At 42.3% G+C, this 23,706-nt stretch overlaps 1 protein-coding gene across 1 annotated transcript in view; it reads left to right on the top strand.

The window, feature by feature from the left end:
• bsna (bassoon presynaptic cytomatrix protein a) overlaps nt 1-23,706 on the top strand; it is a 105,749-nt gene that overhangs the window by 69,564 nt on the left and 12,479 nt on the right. Inside the window, exons 6-11 of the mRNA XM_026367009.1 lie at nt 4,323-4,772; nt 8,460-13,835; nt 15,178-15,342; nt 15,759-16,018; nt 16,227-17,142; nt 20,706-23,211. Coding sequence (XP_026222794.1) covers nt 4,323-4,772; nt 8,460-13,835; nt 15,178-15,342; nt 15,759-16,018; nt 16,227-17,142; nt 20,706-23,211 — 9,673 coding nt within the window. The remainder of the gene's footprint in view (nt 1-4,322; nt 4,773-8,459; nt 13,836-15,177; nt 15,343-15,758; nt 16,019-16,226; nt 17,143-20,705; nt 23,212-23,706) is intronic.

The following is a 23,706-nucleotide window of genomic DNA, read 5'->3' as shown; positions in this document are numbered from 1 at the left end:
GTGCAAGAAGCAGTGAAACCTGCCCCAAAACTTCTATCCTTGTCGGTTTAGTGATTATAAAATAAGCAAAGTGGAGGAAACTGCAAAGGGATGTGTTACATGTTTAATTTTTTTTTTTTCATGTGTGTGCTCTTCTGTATTTCATCAGTCTGCTATATTTCAACAAAAGTGCACAGCACATGAAAATCCTGTGGCTACATGTCAAGAGAATTGATTGGTCCGGTCAGGCATCAATTACAAACAGCCTGCACTGTGATTGGCTCATCGGAGTGTTTGACTGGGTGGGTTGAGAAATATTGCTGCAGGAAAGTTTCACATTAAGTTGATGTACAGAGGATGAAGATGATGATGATGATTCATGACTTTGTGTCATTTGATGAAGGACTGTGCTCTGAGAAGATGAGGCTTGTTGGAAATACATAAGTTACGTCTCCTTGTCTACCTAACAACCACCTTTCTATCGTCACACAGGAAACAAAGCTGCACCTCTTGACCCAGATTATGTGTTGTCAGCATCAGTCGTACACAAAAATGATGGGTAGCAGCTGTACACGTCACATCTAAAATAACACTAGATACTGCAGGCTGACTGCAAACAAAACATTTAAACACTGAAAGCTAAAAAATGATTAAAGTCAGGTTGAAGGTCAAGTACCGTTTCTTTAGACAGAAGACGATCAGAAAGTTCAATGCAACCTGCTCCCTATAAATTATGTTTATGTATCAGTAATTTAGAACTGCTGCTAATTTAGTCTTCTACATGTTATCCAGAGGGTTTTAATAGCTTCAACCCAGATCCCTGACACCTCCAACTTTTGCAGCACCTCTCTATTATCCATGTCAGCTGGTTCCCACCTCCTTCTCTGGTTTTGTCTCCTCTGTGTTCTGCCCCCACTTTAAACCAGTTACATTAGACTCAGCAGGAAGGAGCATTACTAGAGGCAGGGCTGAATAATTGTGTGTGTGTGGACGCACTCACCTGCACATGTGGTGTCACTCACTTCCCCATTGCTCCTCTGCCCCATGGGTTTCTCTTGTCCCTTACCCTCCTCCTCCTCATCCTCCCTCTGCTTGTCATCTCTCTCTCTCCTTCTGGTTAGCCTTCAGCTACACAGGCCTCCTCCATTTTGCATTGATGTGAACCGTGTGTCTAAATGTGTGTGTGTGCGCTTGTGTAAGTAAGAGTGTGTGCGTGTGTGTGTGTGGTGCAGCCTAAAGCAGCAGCCAGTGCTAGTGAAGGGTGCGCTCAAGCACAACAATGGCATTCTGGGTAAAAATAGCCCTCACTCTGTTGGAGGGAAAGAAAAGGAGACGAAGGGTGACAGGAAGAGGGAAGAGAGCTGTTTAGCAATCATGTAGTGAAAAGAAGGGGAGACGAACTGCAGGAGCAAGTGTGTGAAAAGTAAAGACACAAGGATGAGAATGACTCAGACTGAAGGTAAATTTAAACTGAGATAAGTAGAGAAGCTTAGAGAAATATTCTACTCTGCATTTTCAGGGCAGGGAGTGAAGGTGTTCGCAAAATACGTACAAATGTTTATGTTGTGGTCATATTTGAGATGTGTTTTTAAATATAATTTCAATAGGACTACGTGGACATCATCATCAGAGTCAGGAGTTAAAGCTCACAGCTGTCAGTCACTGTGTGAACAGGTTTCCAGTGACTACTCCCCAAACACAGAGGCCTCAAGCTACTATTAGTGTGGCTACTGGTGGATGTCACTACAGTGGACTCACAGGCTCACAAGCTCCAGATTCCTGCATCACTCAAAATAGCATATACACTGAGGATGTACCATGGTGGAGCAGGGAGAGGAAGGGGTTAAAGGAGCAGAGTGGTCAGTCTTTGAGTCCCATCTTAGCCTTAGTATGACTTGCACAGTGCAGTGCTGTCAGATACAATCTGTGGTCTTCCATGTTTTTCATTATTGTCAGTACATTTCATGTCTGTACCCGTTCTCATAGTAGCAAATTAAGTCAGTTTTACTGCTCTGATCGCTTTTCTCCCTGTAATGGAGCACGGGAGTGAGGCAGTGAGACTGCAAACCACAACAGCAAGCAGAAAATGAACAATAAGGGAAAAAAAATGTAAGAGAAGCATAAGGAGCTGGATGGTAGAGTGAAAGTACAATGCCTCAATGCTCAACACATTATGAAAGGACGGACATTTAGAAAGAAAGAGAAAGAGGGCGACAGATGCTGAATGCATAATATGCCTCAGAATGAAAGCAGCAGATGAAAAGAAAGCAGCAGTGGTCTTCAAAGAGAATTAGGGCTGATGGAGCATTTTAGTGAGCGTTATTGACAGGAAGAGAAAGGGCCAGATTGTTTGTGCTATGTAGGTTAAGTGGTGCAGCATTGGGGTACTCTGCAGAACCAAACACACACTCACACAACCTGCAGGGCTGAATGCACTTGTTCTAGGAAATGGAGGGAATGAATTCACTTCGGGGTCTAAAAAACATGATTCAACAGACGTTACTGTACAGTTTGCTGCTTCAGGGTATGTACGCGTACACTGGTCTTACTATAGTTTAGAGAACACTCACTGACGTAATGCATTCTCTAGCCCCTTAACCTAACCTTACATTTCACAATTAAACTCCCCATAGTCCTCATTCCTCAGTGTTGAGATAAAGAATTAAACATCCGCATCAATAACCCATTTGATTGTAGCCTAAATAATTGAAAAAAAAAACCAACATAATAAGAATTATTTTTTGTTTTTCTTTCTTTTTTCAGTTTCATTACTTGTTTTATTGGTCTTAAATTTGACTATCTATTAGTAGTACTATAGCATTAGAGTGTATAGTAAACCTAAAACAGCACTGTAGACTGTAATAGTGGGGAGAAGGAGTCTTTTGTATGGCACCTCATCAGAGATAAATGCTCAAAGTAATTCAGAGAGCGAGAAAAAGGGAGCAAGATAAAGGTGGCTCGAGAGGGAATAGAGATAGAAAAGGCCGAACGAGGAAGAAAAGAGTGTTAGAAAGAGGTTTTTTTTTTTTCCTTTTTTGAAAAGAGCAAAAGAGACAGGATTGGATGAGTGGGTGGAAAATAGTAAAGATGGGAGATAAGTGTTGAGGAGAGAGAGGCTGCATCTGTCATTTATTCATTACACGAGTAATACAGCAGCTCTTCAGCCCCAAAACAGCATTAGCTACAGTTCTGATAAGAGAGAGTGATAAAGACAACGGAGAAACAGAAGGTGTATGAAGGGATGGTGAGAAGATACAGGAGAGAGAAAAGAAATAAAATACTGTAACAGATAACTCTTTAATAAATCAATCCGTGTTTTATATTTAAAACACATGTTAATTTATTACTAGCTACTTTGACAAATGAATGTTACCAAGTTCACTTGAGCAGCATTTCTTTGCAGCTTCTCCCTGAGATCATTTGTTAGTCAAATAGTAATGAACCTGCTGGGAAACATCACCTGAATGTGCTGCCCCCCCTTAGCTTTATGGACCTTTAGAATGAGTTTTAACGTGGTTTTGTTATATGGCAACCACAGTCTTGGTTCATCATTTTCAGATGTAGCTGTGTCGAGATCAGCAAATTGAAACACAACAGGTACACGACTGGTTTAAAGCCTGATAAACCTTTACTCAACACTTGCTGCTGAACCCTTAACAGATCAGCTGATAACGAAGAGGCTCATTTACATAATTTATATTCTGTCTCTTGATTGTCTTCTGATTTTTGTATCTCAAAGACATCTTGTCATCACAAAAGAGGACAAATGAAAAGACAGATTATGCATGTTTGTGTGTGCGTTGCAGTCTAATTTCTTGTCAGTTAGTCTCAGTGTGAGTGAAATAGTGTGAGTGGAACTGATGGAAATAAAGTGTAGCTGTCAGAGCGACTTGGACTTTTAGAAATGTGCGTCAGCTCAGCTTGAAGTGCAGCTTTGACAGCTTGGTGTGGTGTGTGTGTGTGTGTGTGTGTTTGTGAAATTGTCTCTGCTGTGTGTTATTAAAGTGGAATCAACATACTAAATAACAAGATATTGAATTCAAGTGAAGAATGAGAACAAATCATTTTAGTATGCAGGTGAAGCTGCAGAAGGTAGGAGGGTTAAATGGCATTTTATTACACACACACACACACACACACACACACACACACACACACACACACACACACACACACACACACACACACACAGTAATGTACAAAGAAATACAAGTAGACCAAAGCCATTTTAGAGCATTTAAATGAGTTGGAAAATAAATGTTGCGCTATAATAACTTAAAATGTGGAAAAATGACCTGTTGTCATTAACAGTTTTTGGTTTGTGTCCCCTCTCTCTGTTTCAGAAAAAGGAGTGGTTATGTCTCAACTGCCAGACCCAGCGGCTGATGTCCGGAGGTGGTCTTGATGAGCCACCTCTTCCTGTTCCTCATCCATCTCCCAAACACCAGCCAATGGGCTCGCCTCGTCACCAGGCCCCAACCAGTCAACAAAGTCCTCTCCACAAACCCGCCAGTCAGCAGGGGCCCAAGCCAGCCCAGCCCCAGATGCAGAAACCACAGGTGGCAACAGCTGATAGCAGACCCACTGCTGCCAAACAACCAACTGACACCAAGACCACAACACCAGCTACGGCACCAGTACCAACCGCGGACATCCAGAAAGAGACGAAACCCACAGACGAGAAGCCAAAAGCTGAGACAGAGATCCAAACTGGTAAAGAGACCAAACCTCTGCAGAAGAAGGGAGAGCAGATTACACCAATCAAGGAAATTAAGAAGTTCAGTCACTATGATGTAAGTCCTATAATAATAATTATTATTATTTTATGTATTGCTTTTGCCCATTGTACTACTCCATATGCTACACTATGGGAAGGACGAAAATCTGATATTAATATTAAACAGTTTTACCATCATAAAAATGACTAATTCTCTAACAGAGATGCACTAATACAAAAAATTTCACTGTCACTGTCAGTGAATGTTCTGTGGAAACCATAGTGTAACATACAGGCCTGTGTACCAAATGGTGTGTGACCTTTTAACTGCTGCTGTATATATCCAGGGTAAGTGATGTAAAAATGCATGGTTGTTTCACCATCCACCCTGCATTACATTCATGCTGTTTTTTTCATTAGCTTAATGCAAACTCTGCATGTTGAGGTTGATGGTAGCACAACTGTAATTGTGATGATACATCTGTAAACTACAAGTCAAGGCGAATACGCACAGTTTTAGTGAAAACCCTGACTTGTTACTTGCAAACTAGCAGGCAGACTGTAAACACGCTGCTTCAGCGAGGTCACACGAAGACTCAGGCTAGTATGTAAGCCTTAGTGGACTTCAGTTGAGCTGTTGCTCACCATTCTCCATCAGACATAAACCTGATTGTGGTTGCCAGGAACCTGAACATTTAAACTCCCTGTGTCTGCTGGCTCACTTCTGGCTTGAATGTACTATAACGGCTGGTATGGAGTACAGTAAGGAGGACCTGAGAAGTATTTTTGTCTCTGCCAAACACACAAGGTTTTCACATTTTAACAGTTTATATAAAAATACAACCCTATGAACATAATTGACCTTTTCAGAAAGATTATTAGAGTACCTGAAGTTGTTTCATTCACATGAACCAAGTTCTGATGCAGAGGTGGAAACACTGCTGTGTTTTTTGAAACTGATCATTAGTGAGTGATAAGTTATCCATCTGACTAATATAATTTTATTTGATATAGAAGCATCAGTATTGGTTGCTGGCAGAAGTTAGTTTAATATGTTTTGACTTTCAAACACTTGAAATGCTTTATCAGTTTCATTCACGCTTGCTGCAGTGCTTCTGTTGCTGTTTTCCACTTAAACTCGCTATGGAAGAAATTGGGGTCTGTTTACAAGGTTAGGTAGGAGCACAGAGTCAAACCCTCAAAATTAGACTAGGTTCAACACGTTGTTGACTTCAATCTGTAGCGCAATTCCACATAAAATACAAAGACATATATGAAATATTATCCATATGACTACCTGAGCTGGGGCGCTTATGTGAAGTGACACCTAAACAATAAGTGACTCTTGCTGCTATGATCTCAAGCTAAAGCTCATTTGGTAACTTGGCTGTCTATAAAGCGTTTTTTTATTTTATCTGAATTAAAGTCTAAAGATAATTATAGTACAAAGCGCTCTTGCCCATATGTCTGTGTTTATTTGTTATAAATTGCAGTGGCAGGTGAGATGCATCAAGGTTTATAGTGGCACAAGGAGCTTTTATCTAAAATGGCTCTGTATTTGATAACATACATTTAGGAAATAATTACATTATATTTCTAAATATTGTATTTCCCCTGTCTCCTTCTTGCCACATGATGTTTTATTTCTTTCTCAGTCAGGTCATTATGTGTCTTAACTCCTGACTCATGTGACATTCATCAATAACAATTAAAACAAATCTGAGATAAATAAAATGAGTAAAGTTTTTTTCATTCTATTGCTACAAAGTGTTTCTCTGTATAAGTCTGGACCCAGTAATTTATGAGCCTGATTTTAGTGTTGTATAAATCTTAAATAAATAAAGATTTTATTTTCAGTTTGGGGATCAAAGTCTAGCCTTTGTTGTTCTTCATTACACAGAGATAATTTGCTATGCCATTAATATGCTAACTGGTTATTTAGACATGTAAGCTGAATCATACTTTCTTCTTTAGTGTTGGACGTCTGTGGCTGTTTGAAAATCATGTCATTGATTCCCTCTTCAGAGAATGCTGAGGCTGCAAGTGGCAGCAAGGCATTCGTGGATTACCTTGGGGAGAGAGAGAGAGAGAGAGAGAGAGAGAGAGAGAGAGAGAGAAACACTGATGGAGAATGAGTGAAATAGCACCTTTTCTTACTCAGCGGCAGCCATCGCTTCTGCTGAAATATGTATAAAGATTGGCATGCCATGAATATGCTGAACCTCCAAGGCCCTTTGCTGAAGTAATGCTGCTTCGGGCCTTTTCAAAGGCAGTGCAGACGTTCCTCATTTGGGAAGCTACTAGGAATTTAAAGTGCAGAGAGCTCAAAGCAAAGTCTCCTCTGAAGTACGTACTGTAGTCATTATAAGAGGTTTTCTAGAAAGATTTCCATAATTACTATCTATTTAATATTCTTTTCTCCATCCCCCTTTTCCTTTACCAGGTTAGTTCCTTTGAGATTATGATTTGGCATGTTATTAACAGGCATCTGATATAGAGCCATTGATGAATGAGTTCAAGTAGTGTTTCTCTTCAGGTCACATTAATTCCACATTAATGTTCAAATCACATTATTTCTCACTTTTTGCTCATCTTAAATAAATCTCACTTATAAAATCACAGTTGCACCAGTCTCATTCCATCAATGGCTCAAATATTGGTAACACACCAAACAACTATAAGTCATTATAACTGCAATAACATGTTTATTCATCTTAACGCTGCCATTTATTATACAGTTAATAAAATCAGATTGGATTCTAAATGTTTTTCAAAGTCTTACTGCATAATATTTGAACTACATGGTAATCTAATCAAAGTATTTCTGTAGGATTGTATTATTGCTGTTAGAGGATCTAAAATGTAATATAGTTTATTAAGTTTTGGAAATAGGAAGAGAAAATCTCTACATGCAATGTGTCAGTGTTTTTCTGTATAATTTTACTGTACATTAATAATATAACTGTATATCACCTGAAGCCTTATACTCTATGTTCTCTGTGAATTTGTTCGTCAGCTTTTGTTGCCTTTTGTGTTTTTTAACAACTTTGTTGTTAAATAAACTTCAAATGTTCCATTTTGACCACATAATAAATGAGCTCATGAACAGCTTCTATTTAAAAATAGTGAATTTTATAAAGTTAAATTCCTGTTACGATAGGATTTTAGAGTTCAGATGACCGAAAACTGTTTTGCTATGTATGTATGTTTAAAACTTAGTGACTGAGTTGAATTCCCCAAAGATATTGTTTTTGTAGGCCTCCACCATTTCAAACTGTGAAGACAACCTTACTTAGAACTTAATTTCTTTGTAGTTATTTTTCAAAAACCAGGGATAATTCACATTAATCACATGCCATTAAATCTAATCATGTAATGTATGTAAGAGAAATACTCAACATCAGAATGTAGACTTTTGGTATATTTACAGCTACTTTATTTTAATTAAAAGTTGTGAACCACAGTTTTAGAATGCCTGTTCAAGCAGGATGATAAAAAATAGTAAACCCTTTATACCCTACTATATTGTATGATGACATAAGATTTTGATAAACAAATATATGTCTTGTGGTGATTATATATAAAATTTTAATCTAGAACAATTTTTTTTCATTTCTACATACATTTTATGTAGAACTATGAATGAATGGATATTCTCAATCAATCGCCAACACTATCTCACATTTTAATAAATCAATTATAACTTAAAATCTTAGCTTCTAAAGATCTAATGCATTTTCTTTCTTTCTTCTTTTCTCTATAGGATACAAAAAACAACAGCACCCATGACTTGTCACGCAGCCCTCAGAGCCTCAGTGACACTGGTTACTCCTCTGATGGCATCTCCAGTTCCCACAGCGAAATTACAGGTCTAATTCAAGAAGAGGAGATGAAACTAAGCGAGAGAGGAATCATTGGGCAGGGCTCCCCACCAAGCCCTTCTGAAATCACCAAACTAGAAAGCTCAATGAGGCCTTTGCTGGAGAAGAGCCTCTCTGAAGACAAGTCTGACAGAAGGGGAAGGAAGCACAGAGATAGAGACCTCGATGACAGGGGGAAGCAGCGCCCACGTTCTCTGTCAATTCCACCAGACGCATATGACTCTGATGAGGAGCTAGAGGATATCCTGGAGGAAGAAGAAGATGGAGGTGACTGGGAAGTTAAACGAAAGGAACTGAAGGACGAGAAAAAGGAGAAGAAAAAGAAGGAAAAAGAGGGAGAGCCCACAGAGATGACTGATGAGGAGTTCATGAGAAGACAAATAATGGAGATGAGTGCAGATGAAGAAAATGAGGATGAGGAGGAAGAGATGGAGGAAGATGAAGATGAGGAAGATGAAGGCTATGGCTACCAGAAACCCAAGAAAAGCCTCCATAAGCACATTATCTCTGACTCAGGGAAGGAGAAGAGACGACTTCAGCACCACTCCAGCAGCTTTGAGGAAGAAACTAAGAGCTCTACTGATGTTTATAAAGGCTCAGTGGAAGAGGGTGAGGAAGATGTGATGGCATCACAAGGAGGCCTAAGGCGCTTCAAAACCATTGAACTCAATAACACTAATAGCTACAGCCGAGACATGGAGCTGAGCAATGAAAATGACTTGAGCCTTGACCGAGAACCTGAGCTGGAGATGGAGAGCCTGACGGGATCTCCTGAAGAACGGTCTCGGGGCGACTACTCCTCCACTCTGCCACCCACATCATCTTCCTATGGCTCAGGCCAATCTCCTACTTCTATCTCATCAATGGAGGAAGACAGCGATAGTAGCCCCAGCAGGAGGCAAAGGCTGGAAGAGGCCAAGCAGCAGAGAAAAGCTCGTCACCGCTCCCACGGTCCTCTCCTTCCAACTATTGAAGACTCTTCAGAGGAGGATGAACTGAGAGAGGAAGAAGAGCTTTTGAGAGAGCAAGAGAAGATGAGGGAGGTGGAACAACAGAGAATAAGGAGCACTGCACGAAAGACCAAGAGAGATAAGGAGGAGCTGAGGGCTCAGAGACGCAGAGAGAGATCCAAGACACCACCTAGCAATCTCTCACCTATTGAAGATGCTTCACCAACAGAAGAGCTGAGGCAAGCTGCAGAAATGGAGGAGCTCCATCGCTCTTCTGCTTCTGAATATTCCCCTCAGAGTCTGGATTCAGAAGCTGAGGGATACGAGTCCAAACTTTACAAGTCAGGCAGCGAGTACAACCTCCCAACCTTTATGTCTCTCTACTCACCAATAGAAAAATCATCAACCACGACAACCACCACAGCCCCATCTTCAACTTCCAAACCACTTAAAAGTGCAGAAGAGGTTTATGAGGAGATGATGAGAAAGGCAGAGATGCTTCAAAAACAACAGAAACAACAACAGCAGCAGCAGCAACATGGAAGACATGGGCAGTACTATGAAGAGGACATTAATGGGCAAGGGTATGATGATGAGTATGACTATGAGCAAGATCAAACAGAATATGACAATGAGGCAGCAGAGACTGAAAAAGATATTTATGAGGAAATTAGACAGACATCTCAGAACATCACAAAGATGCAGCAGGCCACTGATGAGCAAGTGGAGATGGAGATTGAGAGCTCCTTCCCAGACAAACAGCTCCTAGACACAGGCTCTGCCTTTGCCAAGCTACTAGAGCAAAGCAATGCTCTCCTTACTCCAGGGACCAGCCCAACCCAAATTTCAGCTCCTGTCTCTTTTGCTGAGACTGGAGGACGGATCCCTGATGTCCGAGTAACACAGCACTTCTCTGTAAAAGATGGACACAAAGACAGGCTCAAAAGCCAAGCAGGAAAGAATGGAATAACTCCAACTGTGGCCGCAACCACTATAGCAGCTTATGGAGTTTATGCCAGGGATGCAGTAACAATTTCTCAGACTAGTTCAAGTCACACCATGACGTCTACTCAATCTAGTATATATGGCCGACACACAGGTGGTCCATCCACATCCTCAGCTACAGTCTCAAGTGTGTGCAGCAAGATTGCTGAGATTACCCAGGCCTACAGTCAAAGAGAAGTGATCACTAGAAGGGTAGGGGAGTCCAGAGGAGTCCAAATGCGAGACAGCTCAACATCTTCTACTGAGAGAATTATTGAGCCACGTTCTCCAAAGTATACTACTTATTACAGGAGTACAAGCCCTCCTCTTTCTCCATCATCACCACCACAGAGTCCCACTCGTTCTCCTTCCAGAAGGGCCACAGCTGAGTTCTCTACACAAACTATCAGTTCTGCATTAAGAAAGGAGTCAACTGGCTCTGGGCCTACATCTCCAGTGATGGCTCAAGGAACCCAGACATCACAACGATCAGTTTCCCCATGGCTCTATCGACAGTCTTCTCAGGATGCACCATACTCCCCACCTTCAAGCCCAGCTAGGCCAATGACAGTCAATACTGCTACGTCTCCTCTTTCTTCACCTACCCGATTTAGCCGTCAATCAACATTTGACACTTATTCCCCATGTGGCAGCCCTCCAGACACGCCACCCTACCAACAATCTCCTACACGGAGCTTCTACAGAACACAACGAGTGGAGAAAGTAAGTGTGGGAACAAGTATGGTCACAACAGCCAGTACTTACACCAGAGGCTCTGTGTCTATGGATAATATCTCTCTTTGTCGAATATCTACAGTACCAGGCACTTCAAGAGTAGAGCAAGGCCATATGATTCAAGGTGGGAGTGTTGTGGACCTTAGAACTGCCACCAAACCAGCTCCTATTATAATGACTGATCAAGGAATGGATCTCACTTCACTGGCAACGGAAAGCAGGAAATATCATAGTGGATCAGAAGGTAGCAGACATTCTACAATTGTACAGCCACTGATTATGAACCTGAACACACAGGAGACCGCCACCCCAACCGCTGTGAGTGTCACTGTTGCTGCTTCAATGTTCATGACCCAGCCCAAGCAGCCAACAGTCTATGGTGATCCCCATCAAACTCGTGTTGATTTGGGCCAGGGTATGGGTTCTGCCGTGTGTCTTTCACAAAGCAAACAACCAATTTCACCTCCAAATGACCCATCAATACCAAAAATTGATGCCAAACTAGAAGACCTCAGTGTCCAACAGCGGGAGCTACAAAAACAACAAGAGAAGCTACAGAAGCAGCAAGAACTCCTTGAACAGCAATTGCAGCAGCACCACCAACTGCAACTACAGCAGCAACAGGCATCTGTCTTGGCCAGGTACAGCCTTACTGGCCAGATTTCACCTTTACTGAAGAAGGATTTGGTAGTCAGCCAAACTAGCACAGCCTCAACTGTGGTGAGCGCTGTATCACCAGTCATTAACCCTGAGTTGTACAGCACTGGTCCAGTTGAGTTGAAAGGGAAGCCCAGTCCACCTGGTTTGCTGTCAGGAGGGAAGTCACCACACAGCATGGTGGTTCAGATGGATGGAGTACCAGACCAGGCCAGGGTAGTGACTCAGCTAGTAAAGGTAGAAGAAGGACAGGATGCTGTGGATCTGACAGGAGGCCAAATTAAACCTGACAACCAACCAGCTTGTTGTGATGTTGTTTACCGAATTCCATTTGGTGGAAGCTGTGTTGGAGGTTCTGAAAAAGAAGGCATAAGGCCTCCATCCGCCCCACCCCTTACTTATGAATCTGACCAAGAAAGACAACCTGAAAGGTACCATGAATACCCAATGGATGGGCGTAGAGCCTACACATTACCTTTCCCTGGAAGGCTTCAGCCTTCAATGTCTGATACAAACCTAGCTGATGTTGGGCTACAGTCCTACTATTCTAAACTAGATCCACACCTTCAAGCTTCAGGAGAACTTGTCATGGATCTAACTGCAAGGAAACAGGGCTATGGAGGGTACATGCAGTATGGCTCATATACAGATTTACGAGCTGGAGGAGACATTACAGCCCAAACACTGCCTATAAGGAGATATAATTCATTATCCAACATCAGTTCAGACTATGGCTACTCAGCTCGTGACATTGCTAGTTTCCAGGAAGCTAATTTAGCTCAGTACAGTGCTACAACTGCCAGGGAAATCAGCCGGATGTGTGCTGCACTCAATTCCATGGATCGATATGGAAGCAGCCCAGACTTGATGCATTTTGGCAGTTTGGGGAGAGGAACTGGACCTGGGACTTCCAGACTTGCAGCAGGTCTTGGCATGAGACAAAACCTTCTCTTTGGACCAGATGGTAAGCCAATTTCACACAGTCAGGCACTCACCAACCTTATCAATGCTCGCCAGGCCAGTCTCAGAGCCATGTACCCTGCTGCTATTAGGTCTTCTGATGGGATGATATATTCCACCATTCAGACTCCTATTGCTTCCACACTTCCCATAACAACTCAGCCTGCCTCTGTTCTTCGCCCACTACTGAGAGGAGTCTACAGGCCATACCCTTCTGCTAACATGGCACCTGTCCCCTTATCCAGTCTTAGCAGACTACCGATGAGCCCCAGAATGCCTTTTACTGGACAAGCTGCAGTTCGTTACCCAGCACCGGGTCTTCTCCAAACAACATCTGCAACTGCCACTACTGCTGTCGTTTCAACAATTTCAGCACCAATAGGTGGCCCAGAGTCTGTGTCCATGACAACTACTAGTTCTGCAATCCAAGATGAACCAGTTTACCTTGGTAAAGGTGCCACTGTAACCTCTTCATCAGCTGAGATCCCTTCAGTAGGAGGAACAGTTGTCATACCAATGGAGCCACAGCATCAGCCAATAAACATGTCTCAGGCACATCTGAACAGTCAACAACAACAACAGAAACAAGTGACAACTGCTCAGCAGCCACAACAGCCTCCTCCAGCAGCCCATGCCTACCCACCCCCAGGCCCTTCACATACCCACAGCTATCCCCAACCTCTTGTAGGCCCCTCAGTCCCTACCAGTGACTTACCCATTCCTGGGGGTCTTCCTCCCTTCCCTCCACCAGGTGCCATACACAAGGAGGGTGAAACCGAGGCAGATAGGCTGCATCGGCAGCAGGAGCAGCTCCTACAGATGGAGAGGGAGCGAGTGGAGCTGGAGAAACTCCGGCAACTGCGCCTGCAGGACGAGCTGGAACGGGAAAGGATTGAGCTGAAACTGCACCGGGAAAAGGAGCAGATTCTGGTACAGAGAGAGTTACAAGAACTGCAGAACATCAAGGAACAGGTAGCAGGAAAAACAAGATCAGAATGGAGATTTTGATATTTGTTGTCTTGTTTTTGTTTTGTGGTTCTTTTATTTTGCATTTGATAATGGATTGTGTTTGCTGTTTTTGTGGTGGTGTTAGTTTTGGTGTATTATTTAATTTTTGTTAAGTGTGCTAGTATGTTCATCTGCTCTGCATTACTTCTCAGGATAATCGAAAAACTAACAAATTCTGTATAAAGTTAGTGCATGTTTTTTAATGCATGTATAATTTCCAAGCAAAGAACATGTAACTGTGACAGTTTTTATCCTGTTTTTTTTTCACCAGCAAAACAATTAAATATCCGTATGGGAGATGATGTTATAATTCTGTTATTAGAGAATAGTACCTCATGTAAAGATTGAACTTTTTTGTTCAAACTGTTTGCATTTGACCTATGTTAAAAATATACTATATCTGTCTATATTTTCTGTAGTCTGCATGCAATGTTTTGTCTATTTTTCTGGAAATTTACTGTATATGGACTGTGCATGTAAATGCCTGTAGTATTTATGTATGATAGGAACTGATCAAATTTAGTTTGCAAAGTGGTTTCATGTTCCATTCATTGGTATTTTCTCCTTTCAAGATGCTTTAACAGTTAATAGAAGAGCTAACATGACGACTTTCTCTTTTTTGTTTTTTTGTTTTTTTCTTTGATAGAACAAGCAGTTGAAAATCTTTCAAGTTAACTCTGTTAAACAGGTGTGGAAGCATTTCTTAATACAAATGAACTTGAGATGGAATGCTTACTATGCATCTCATAAACTTCAGGATAATCAAATCTTCTAACTCCTTATTTGCACCAGCCTGCCATTTATGCAGCACAGAAATGCATAAAATACTTTCTTCTGAACATTGTATGACTGGCAACAGCAATAATTAGTACATGCTGCACTTCCTTATGTTGTGCTTCCATTCTTGATTTCTGCAATATACTCAAGTTTAACTAACTTGGAACCATTTTCAAAACTAATCCATCAGAATAATAGCTTCATGTCATATTCAGTTTCAGGAGTCTTGTGCTATGGTTTGCATTTTTGAAAGTTAATCATCTTTTATGCAACTGGAAATCCAAAAGTGAACAACTTTGTCTTCTTTTGTCTTCACTGTCTTTTTTTTTTTTGCATTTTTATCATCTTTCCGTCCATCCTTTATTTATTTATGTATTTGTTTCATCATTTCTTCTCATCTTAATGGTCTACCACTCATTCCTATTTTGTGCCATGCTTGTCCACTTTTCTACTACTCTTCTGTCTTCTTTTTATCTGTTTTCCCATGTGTACTTAATTCTGTTCCCTTTTACCACCAACACTTTATTAGGTTCTTCAGCAGCAACAGCAAGAACGCGAGAAACAGCTTGTTCTCCAGAGGGAGCAGCTAGCCCAACAGAAGTCCCAGCTAGACCAGATACAGTCTTTACAGCATCAGCTCCAGCAGCAGCTTGAAGAGCAGAAGAGACAGAAAACAGCTGCTGCAGCTCAGAGTGTGCAGGTGGGGAGTGTGACGAACACTGTTATTGTAGATTGCTTATAACTGATGTCACATCTTCTCAGCTTCTGGACAGCAATGGCAGAATAGAGTTTACATAATGAGAAAATACAGAAGAGGCATGTTATATCTCTTAATAATAGATTTGTGGAAACCAAGGCCTGTGATACACATGCCTACCTGACACTATCAAAACGTTTATTTTATAATTAAATGGTCTAGTAAAAATAAATTGTGTCTTTACAATAAATTTTGATGACATAGAAAACAACATATAGTGCACAAGATATTTATACTATGATGTGCTAAGGTGCAATTGTAAGACCTTTATAGTTATGACTCAGTCAATTGTGTGTGTATGATGGGGTAAAATTATCAACAACTAATCTTAAAACAATCCTTGTTTTCTACAGCTGGATTTAAGTGGACAGCCCCTGCACCCCTACATTGATTCTCAGATGAGCTCTCGTTCACTCCCCAATTCCTCATCAGAGATGTGTTTAAGGAGTCAGGTGGAGGAGCACATGGAGACAAGGAACAATATGAGGAAACATAGCTCCATGACCAGGCTGAGCAGAGACAGTATGGATGGAGACAGTGTGATGTTCTACGGATCCCCCCGCAGGATTGTGGACAGCTGTGTGCAGACGGATGATGAAGATGGGGAGGAGAGGTAAAGATGTGTGTGTTGGTGGATTGTAGTGAATGAGTGAAGAGATTTCTTTAAAACGTGTACAGTGGGTGGATGGGGATGAATAGGTTTGTGTGTATGTGTGTTTATTTAACAAGAGAGCAGCTAACCAAGTATTTCTACTGCTATGCTTTATGTTTAAAGAAATACAGATCATAATATAAAGCATTATATTGTTCTTCATTACCAGGTACATGATGCGACATCGCACAAGGAGGCGTGGGCGCAGTGTTGACTGCTCTGTCCAGACAGATGATGACGAGGACAAGACGGAACAGCCAGTTCGCAGAAGACGCTCGCGTTTCTCCCGGCATGCTGAGTCCACCGGAAGCACTGCTGTCACAACAAGTGCAACTACTGACACTAAAACCGACACACCAAAGATGGTATCGTCCAGTATTGCCATTCAGACCATCAGGGAAATGTCTTGCCAGACTGAAGTGGAGCATCTAGGAAGAGTGTCCCCAGCAATCCATGTGACAGTTCCAGATCCAAATAAAGTAGAGATTGTGCACTATATCTCCGGACCAGAGCGGACCCAAAAAGGACAGTCTTTAGCATGCCAGACTGACCCAGAAGCCCAGTCGCAGGGTGTTGTAGCTCCTCAGCTCAGTGTACCAACTACAATCAGTCCATATTCTTCCTCTACCGGAACACAACAATCCAGTTCTGCCGATCTTCTGACCCAGCAGCGCCAGCATCAGCATATTGCAGCAAATGCAGCCAAGTTTGAGCGACGTCGTCCTGACCCACTTGACATCAACTACCAGCCTCACAACCACCTCCACAATGAGTCAATCTCTAGCATCATTCGGCAGCAGCAGACAGCCCCGAAATCTCCACAAGTCCTCTACTCTCCTGTCTCCCCAGTGTCCCCACATCGCCTGCTGGAGGCATCTCTGTCCAGTGAGAGACTCAACAAGGCCCATGTCACACCTCAGCAGAAATCGTACACAGCTGAGTCCCCCCAAAGACACCCATCTATGCCCCGACCCATCAAGAACACTCAAAGATCTATGTCAGACCCAAAGCCCCTCAGCCCTACCACAGATGAGCACACCAAGGCCAGGCTGTCTCTGTATCAACAACAAGCACTCCAGAACCAGGTAAAGTTACTCAAACCAGGCTCAAACTGAAATTTTTTTTTATTTTATTTAGACAATAAAGCGATTGAAGCAGTGAAGATAAGGTTTCCACAAATGAAACAAATTTTATGGGCAAAACATTATCAGCTAACAAGAGCAAATGCTTGTATTTTCGATGGACTGGCTGTGTTAAGAAACAATAAACCTTAAAACAGATTACATTTATACCTTTTAAGACTGCCACTAAAGTAGTTTGTAATACAAAAGCATACTTCGGACTACCGACTAGTTATAGGGCTTATAGTTAATAGGGCTTACTTAGTTTGAGGCCTAATACTAATACTTAGTTCCAGATAGCAAAAACAACACATTTCGGTTAAAAATAAAATTATCCCTGACTATCACGAATATTTGATTGAAGCATTTCTTGGTATCTCCCAAAACTAAGTTGCAATGCCTGTTTAGATGTCTTTTTATATCTTACCGTATATCTTTCATGCTGATTCTAGTGATGCTAGCTAATGTTGCAACCCCACAAAGGTCATTTATCTCCAGGGCTTCTTGCAGTCATGACTGACGCCAAATATTGATTAGAATCAATAATGTACCAGTATATTTGTTAAACCAATATGAACAGGCAGAATGAAAAATGATCACCTATGGCTCAGATATAAGCTCAGACAGTTATTATATTTGCTGAAAAGAATAGTTTGACTCACTTATAGGTTGGTCATAGGAGGACTTGCCAAAGGCACTAGTACTGAATGGCCTCTATGCGTGAAACTATTCCCTGTTTTTATTTTGTGAGCCCTATGAATTATTTATGTGAATGCTGTGATGCGAATTCCCTTTGTTATGGATTTTTTAAATGTTATGATTGTTTTGTGTTTAACTCCTCTAGGGCATACTGACTTTATTAAGTCTACTGCATCCCTACTTTGAAACAAGTGTTACTCTTATGTAGGGGAGTGCAAAGTGGAATTACCTGCTGAGATTTTTCAGTGCTTTATTTATATCTGGCAAAAGAAGTTCTACAACTGATTGACCATAAACTAAGTCAAATAGTAGTACACTTAATAGATTAGATTAATAAAAAAATAGATGCATAAGTAAGTATTGTATTTTAAAATGCAGCAGTTATAATGTTCATGTATATTTTTTACAGTTTGACATTGAAGACATTGAAAACCTTCAAAAGCGTGGTAGTGGAAAAAAGTATGTAAACCCTCCGCACAAGAAGAATACGTTAACAGGAGCCATCCCTGATCAAAGCTTTCAGAGGATGTACAATCAAGAATTATTGATTTACATTAAGCTGGAAAGGGTTACAAAGTGATGTCAAAGACTTTAAAAATTCACCAGTCTACAGTCAGGGAAACAATCTACAAATGGCGATACTTTGGGACTGTGGCTACTCTAAGAATTGGGCAGTCAGTCAAAATAACCCCAAGAGCACAACAAACTTATCAGTGAGGTAAAGAAACAACCCCAAGTTTGCCGAAGAGCACATTGACACTCCAAAGTAGTATTGGCAAAATGTTTTGTGGACTGATGAAACTAAGAATTACATTTTTGGAAGAAACACACAGCTCTACATTTGGCATTAAAAGGGCACGACATGACAGAGCTAAAGCAGTTCCACCAGATAAAATGGGCTACAATTCCTCATGAACAATGTCCAGGTCTGATGCGCAGTTACAGGAAGCGCCTTATTGCTGCCATAGGGATGGTAAACTAGTTATCAATTCCAAGGGTTCACATACTTTCTCCACAAGCACTAAGAGGTTTTTATGGTTGTTCTCAAAAAATACATGAACATTTTGAATTTTTTGTGTTATTATTTTAGGCACATATATTTGGTAACATTCTTGATTTAGATGAAGCTCAGATCACATTTTATGACAAATTATTGCAGAAATCAATGAAACTCCAAAAGGTTCTTATACGTTTTCTTCCTACTGCAGATGGTAGTTATTAAGTGAATGTTGTAATTAATAACCCTCTTGTTATGCATAGATCTTATTCCATGCTCTACCCAAATTTTCTCTGCTAATCCTTTGATGTGCAAGGAGTATGTTTTCACTGCCCACATGCTAAGATTATCTGATTAAAAAGTCCCTGTGGGGATTTTATTTTATGCTACAGCCCCCTCACAGATTGACATGATAAACAATACATGACACACTGTGTGATCTAATTACAAATTCAAAATACAGTCAGGATAAGGAAGCACACATGAAAAAACAGAGATAAATCCACATGCATTCATGTCATTCATGATATTGATTAACCACAGGACAACACTGACTCATCTGAACAATATAGATTGGACAAATCACACACTTTTTCACAAGTTTCATATTGTTCAGTCAGATTGAGCAATTTAATGCACTAAAATTCTTATCTTTTATTCAATCTTTTTGTTTCGTTTTTGAGAGTTTTAACTAGAAGGCAGGTCATTTGAAAAATAAAAACGTTAAAAAGCAATTCAACATATGGAAACAGCACAAAACAACCTCTTTTATTTTGTCTCCAGAAGAGCATAAACACAACGTGACGTGGATTCAACAAGGTCTTGGTAACACCCCTTAAGGGCTTTGGTCCATACTGACTCAAAAGCAAGTACTATATTGTAAATTGGCCACTTCATGATAACCTCCTAATTAATCACTAAAGAAAGATTTATTCCTTAACAGTCACCATTCGATTACTTTGCAGAATTTTACTAAGCTGTTCTGTTTATACAAATGTCACACAATTACCTTTATTCCTTGATAAATTCTTACCACAAATCAATTGTCCCAGTGTTTAGTTCAGGTCGACCTGTTCAGCCTATCCTCAGACTTTCATAAAATAGGGTTCAAGTTTGACAAATTGAAGGGTTTCCAGATGATTCAAGCTGTTAGCTTTGTGTGTATCCCATTAACATTATTACACCATGACTGCCACTAATTTTAATGTGTTGTATGTCTTCTAACATAGACTCCACTCTTGTTTCCTGTCATCCTTGTCTCTGTGTCTATATGTGTATCCTTTGTCTCCCTTGTGTCTTCTCCTCATTTCTTTTGTACCTTGACCTTTTTCTCTTTTTGAGTTTTCCTCTCTTCTTTTCCTCCTGTTCTGTACATCTCATCCCCTTACTGTTTTCCTTCACGGTCAATTTCCACTTTTCCTATTTCTTATACTCGTTCTCTTTTTTCAATTTAAATGTTCTTGTCTTCCTACATCACACTTTACCCCTGTTCACTTTTATCTACATTAATTTTTTTCCCCATTTTTTTCTCTTTTCATCAATTGCTGTCTTCTTTCTCCTTCCTTATTCATCTACATGCTTTCATTTTTAACCTTTCATGTTAACATTTTCATTTGTCTTGTTTATCCTTACTTTCCCTTACCCTGCCGTCTAACCACTGTCCTATCTCCCATCCCACTCTATGTAACTTTCTCACTGTTGTCACATTGATTACTCTCCACACTTTTCTGTTCTTCCGTTTTACCTGTCCAAACCATTTCTTTCCATGCTTCTTTGTCTCCCCATATTCTCTTGCTATACCATTCTTCCTTCCCCCTTTCTCTCTCTACAGCTGGCAGCCCTACAGCAGAGCTCACTTTTGCGTAAAGTCAAGCGAACCCTGCCAAGTCCTCCTCCAGAGGAGACCACTGCATCAGCTCATCTGCCCATGATGACACCAGCCCTCCAACAGGTCTACCTGCCCTCCGTGCCCAGCCTCAAGCCCAGCTCCAGATCTGGCCTAGCTGCTAAAGCCAGCCTCCTTAAAGACCTCACTCACGAGCTGAAAGCTGTGGAGCAAGAGTCAACCAAACTGAGAAAGCAGCAAGCTGAACTGGAGGAGGAAGAGAAAGAGATTGATGCTAAACTGAGATACCTAGAGCTGGGGATCCACCAAAGAAAAGAGACACTGGTCAAGGAAAGGGAAAGGAGGGATATTGCCTATCTGAGGTGTATGGGTGACACTAGAGACTATATGTCTGATAGCGAGTTAAATAACCTACGTTTAGCAGCTGCAGCTGCATCACATGAGACCAATGGGCTACTGACAACAAGGCCAAGCACTGCCCCTCTCAGCCAGTTCACCAGTGATCTGAACACATCAGCTCAGTACCCACCCACCTCATCTTTCCTCTCCTGTCAGTACCCACAGAGCCAACCGGTAGCACCAACTCAACCAAGTGTGCCATATCAATCTTCAACATTCAACCAGCCTCCCTATCCAACAGTGTCTCAGTCCCAGGCACTGCCACAGCCCACACCTCTCCAGAGCCATGCCCCCCATGCAGGACCTTCTTATCAGTCTCAGACCTCTTATCCTTCCCACACTTACCCCCAAACCCAGCCCCCATACCCCCAGACAGACATGGGGTTACCAACTGCCCCTCAGGCTCAGCCCCAGGCAGGGCATACAGGCTTTGGGCCTGCACCACCGGGTCAGCCCCCATACCCCACCCACAGCTCACCATATCCCAGTGCTGTGTCCTCATACCCCAGCCAGACCACCCCATACCCAGGGCAGCCCCAAGCCGATATCCTGACAGTTCATCCTGGAAGACCTAGGCAGACTTCACTTGCTGATCTGGAGCACAAGATGCCCACCAACTATGAGACGATTAGTAACCCCACAGTTGTGGTCACAACCACAGCCCAGGACATGACCTATTCCAGTGCAGCCCCTTCTTATGGTCAGTACACTGGAACAACAACCATGGCCAGCTCCTATGGGCCCTATGGCTCAGCACCAGTCTCCAGCAGTTATGGTGGGTACTCTACCATGCCACCCAGCACTTATGGCCAGTATACTTCAACATTAGCTAATTCGTATAGCCAGTATACCACAACCACTGCTAATACTTATGGCTACACCACCACCACAGCCAGCTCTTATGGACTGTACACTTCTACAGCTTCCAGTGCTTATGGGCACTCTGTAGATAGTCCCTCCACCTACAGTACAGCAGATGGGATGTACGGGGCTCCTGGCTTAGAACAAAACATCCCAAGGAACTACATGATGATCGATGATGTAAGTGAGCTGACGGCTAAAGATGGGCTGGGCACGATGACAGGTGACATGATGCATCATGGCGGCAGTGGGCGCTACCCAGGCGACATCCACGGTCACAGCAGCACCATTGGCAGCACAACGCGTGGGGGAATTGGCAGCTCCTCGTACGGCAGGGCACCTGAGGAGGAAGCAGCGATGCAGGAAGAGCTGTACGACCACCATGGCAGGGGTAAGAGCAGCTACAGGCACGGACCACTAGGGGGCAGCAGCAGCAGCGTGAGCGCTAGCATGGGTGGGGGATCCTCCTATTACTATGACTACGACTACAAATATGGCAGCATCCACTCCGGGGTACAGAAACCTTCGCCATCCTCCAGAGGCCTTCTGGCTCCTGCTGTCATGTCGTCCAAGCGCAGCAAGCACAGGAAACTGGGGAGTTTGGAGCAAAAAATCTCCAAGTTTTCCCCCATTGAAGAAGCTCGGGATGTGGAGGCAGACCTAGCTTCCTATTCCTCAGCAACAGGTGGGGCTTACCCTTCCTCCCACATTCGAGGGCGCCAGCTGATCGAGGATTACGGCTTTAAGAGGAGTGCATATGAAAGCAGCAGAGCCACTTCTGATGGTAGTCGATACTATGGGTCGATGGTGGATGAGGACGATCGGATTTACTACACCTCCACCGGTCGCTCTCGTTCCACTGGCTATGGCATGGACAAGATCTCAGCCAGGGACTACTCTGGCTATCGCAGCAGATCCTATGAAAGGGATGATCGCTCCTACCGATCTGGCTACACCCGGGGCCGGCACCCAACCCGGCAGTACTCTGAAGAGGAGAGTCCACTCAGTCCCTTGGGGAGGTTCATGGGTTCTGGCCGATCATCAAGCTTAGGTCCCGACCCGTATGACAGTCGCAGCAGTAGATATCAGTACTATTATGGCCATTATGGTTCAAGCCACTCGCTGCCAGATGTACAAGACCACATACGGGACCTTCCCCGGACTCATGTCTACAAATCGGATGATACATACATTATAGACGATTATCATTGCGCTGTGTCAGACAGCGAAGGTAATTGTGGGAGCTGAATGCCCACACAGTCTCACTATCTACTACTGCCCCCACCGTTTATCTAAACATCCCCCACCCACCCAGAGGCTAGGTTTAGCAAAGAGAAAGAAAAAGAGAGACAGAGATAGTTGTTGCATGCTGATGTTTTCTTCTTCCTGAGAGTCACTTGGAGCTCTCTTATCAGTGGACTGCTGTCTGTCTGTCTGCCTGCCTGTCCGTCCTTCCGCCTGTTCGTCCAGTCGTCTGTCTGTCCAATACTCGCATGGTTCTTCGACGTGGTCGTTCTCTTCGTTCGCTACACTCTGATTCACTTGAAAGGTCTTCTTTGCACGCCTCGGATGTGTTGTTTTTTTTCCTTTACAGGATTTTATCTTTAATTATGTTTTTGGCAGTGTTTTGTTTACATGTATTTTGATTTATGAATTCTGTGTCCACACTGCAAAACAGTTCCTTATTGCATTACAATATTCAAACTTTATCTTTTAGAGGACATGT

This window comes from Anabas testudineus, chromosome 7 (assembly GCF_900324465.2).
Source record: "Anabas testudineus chromosome 7, fAnaTes1.2, whole genome shotgun sequence".
NCBI classification, from domain to species: domain Eukaryota; kingdom Metazoa; phylum Chordata; class Actinopteri; order Anabantiformes; family Anabantidae; genus Anabas; species Anabas testudineus.
The sequence above is the reverse complement of the archived record's forward strand: the minus strand, read 5'-3'. Positions and strand labels throughout refer to the sequence as shown.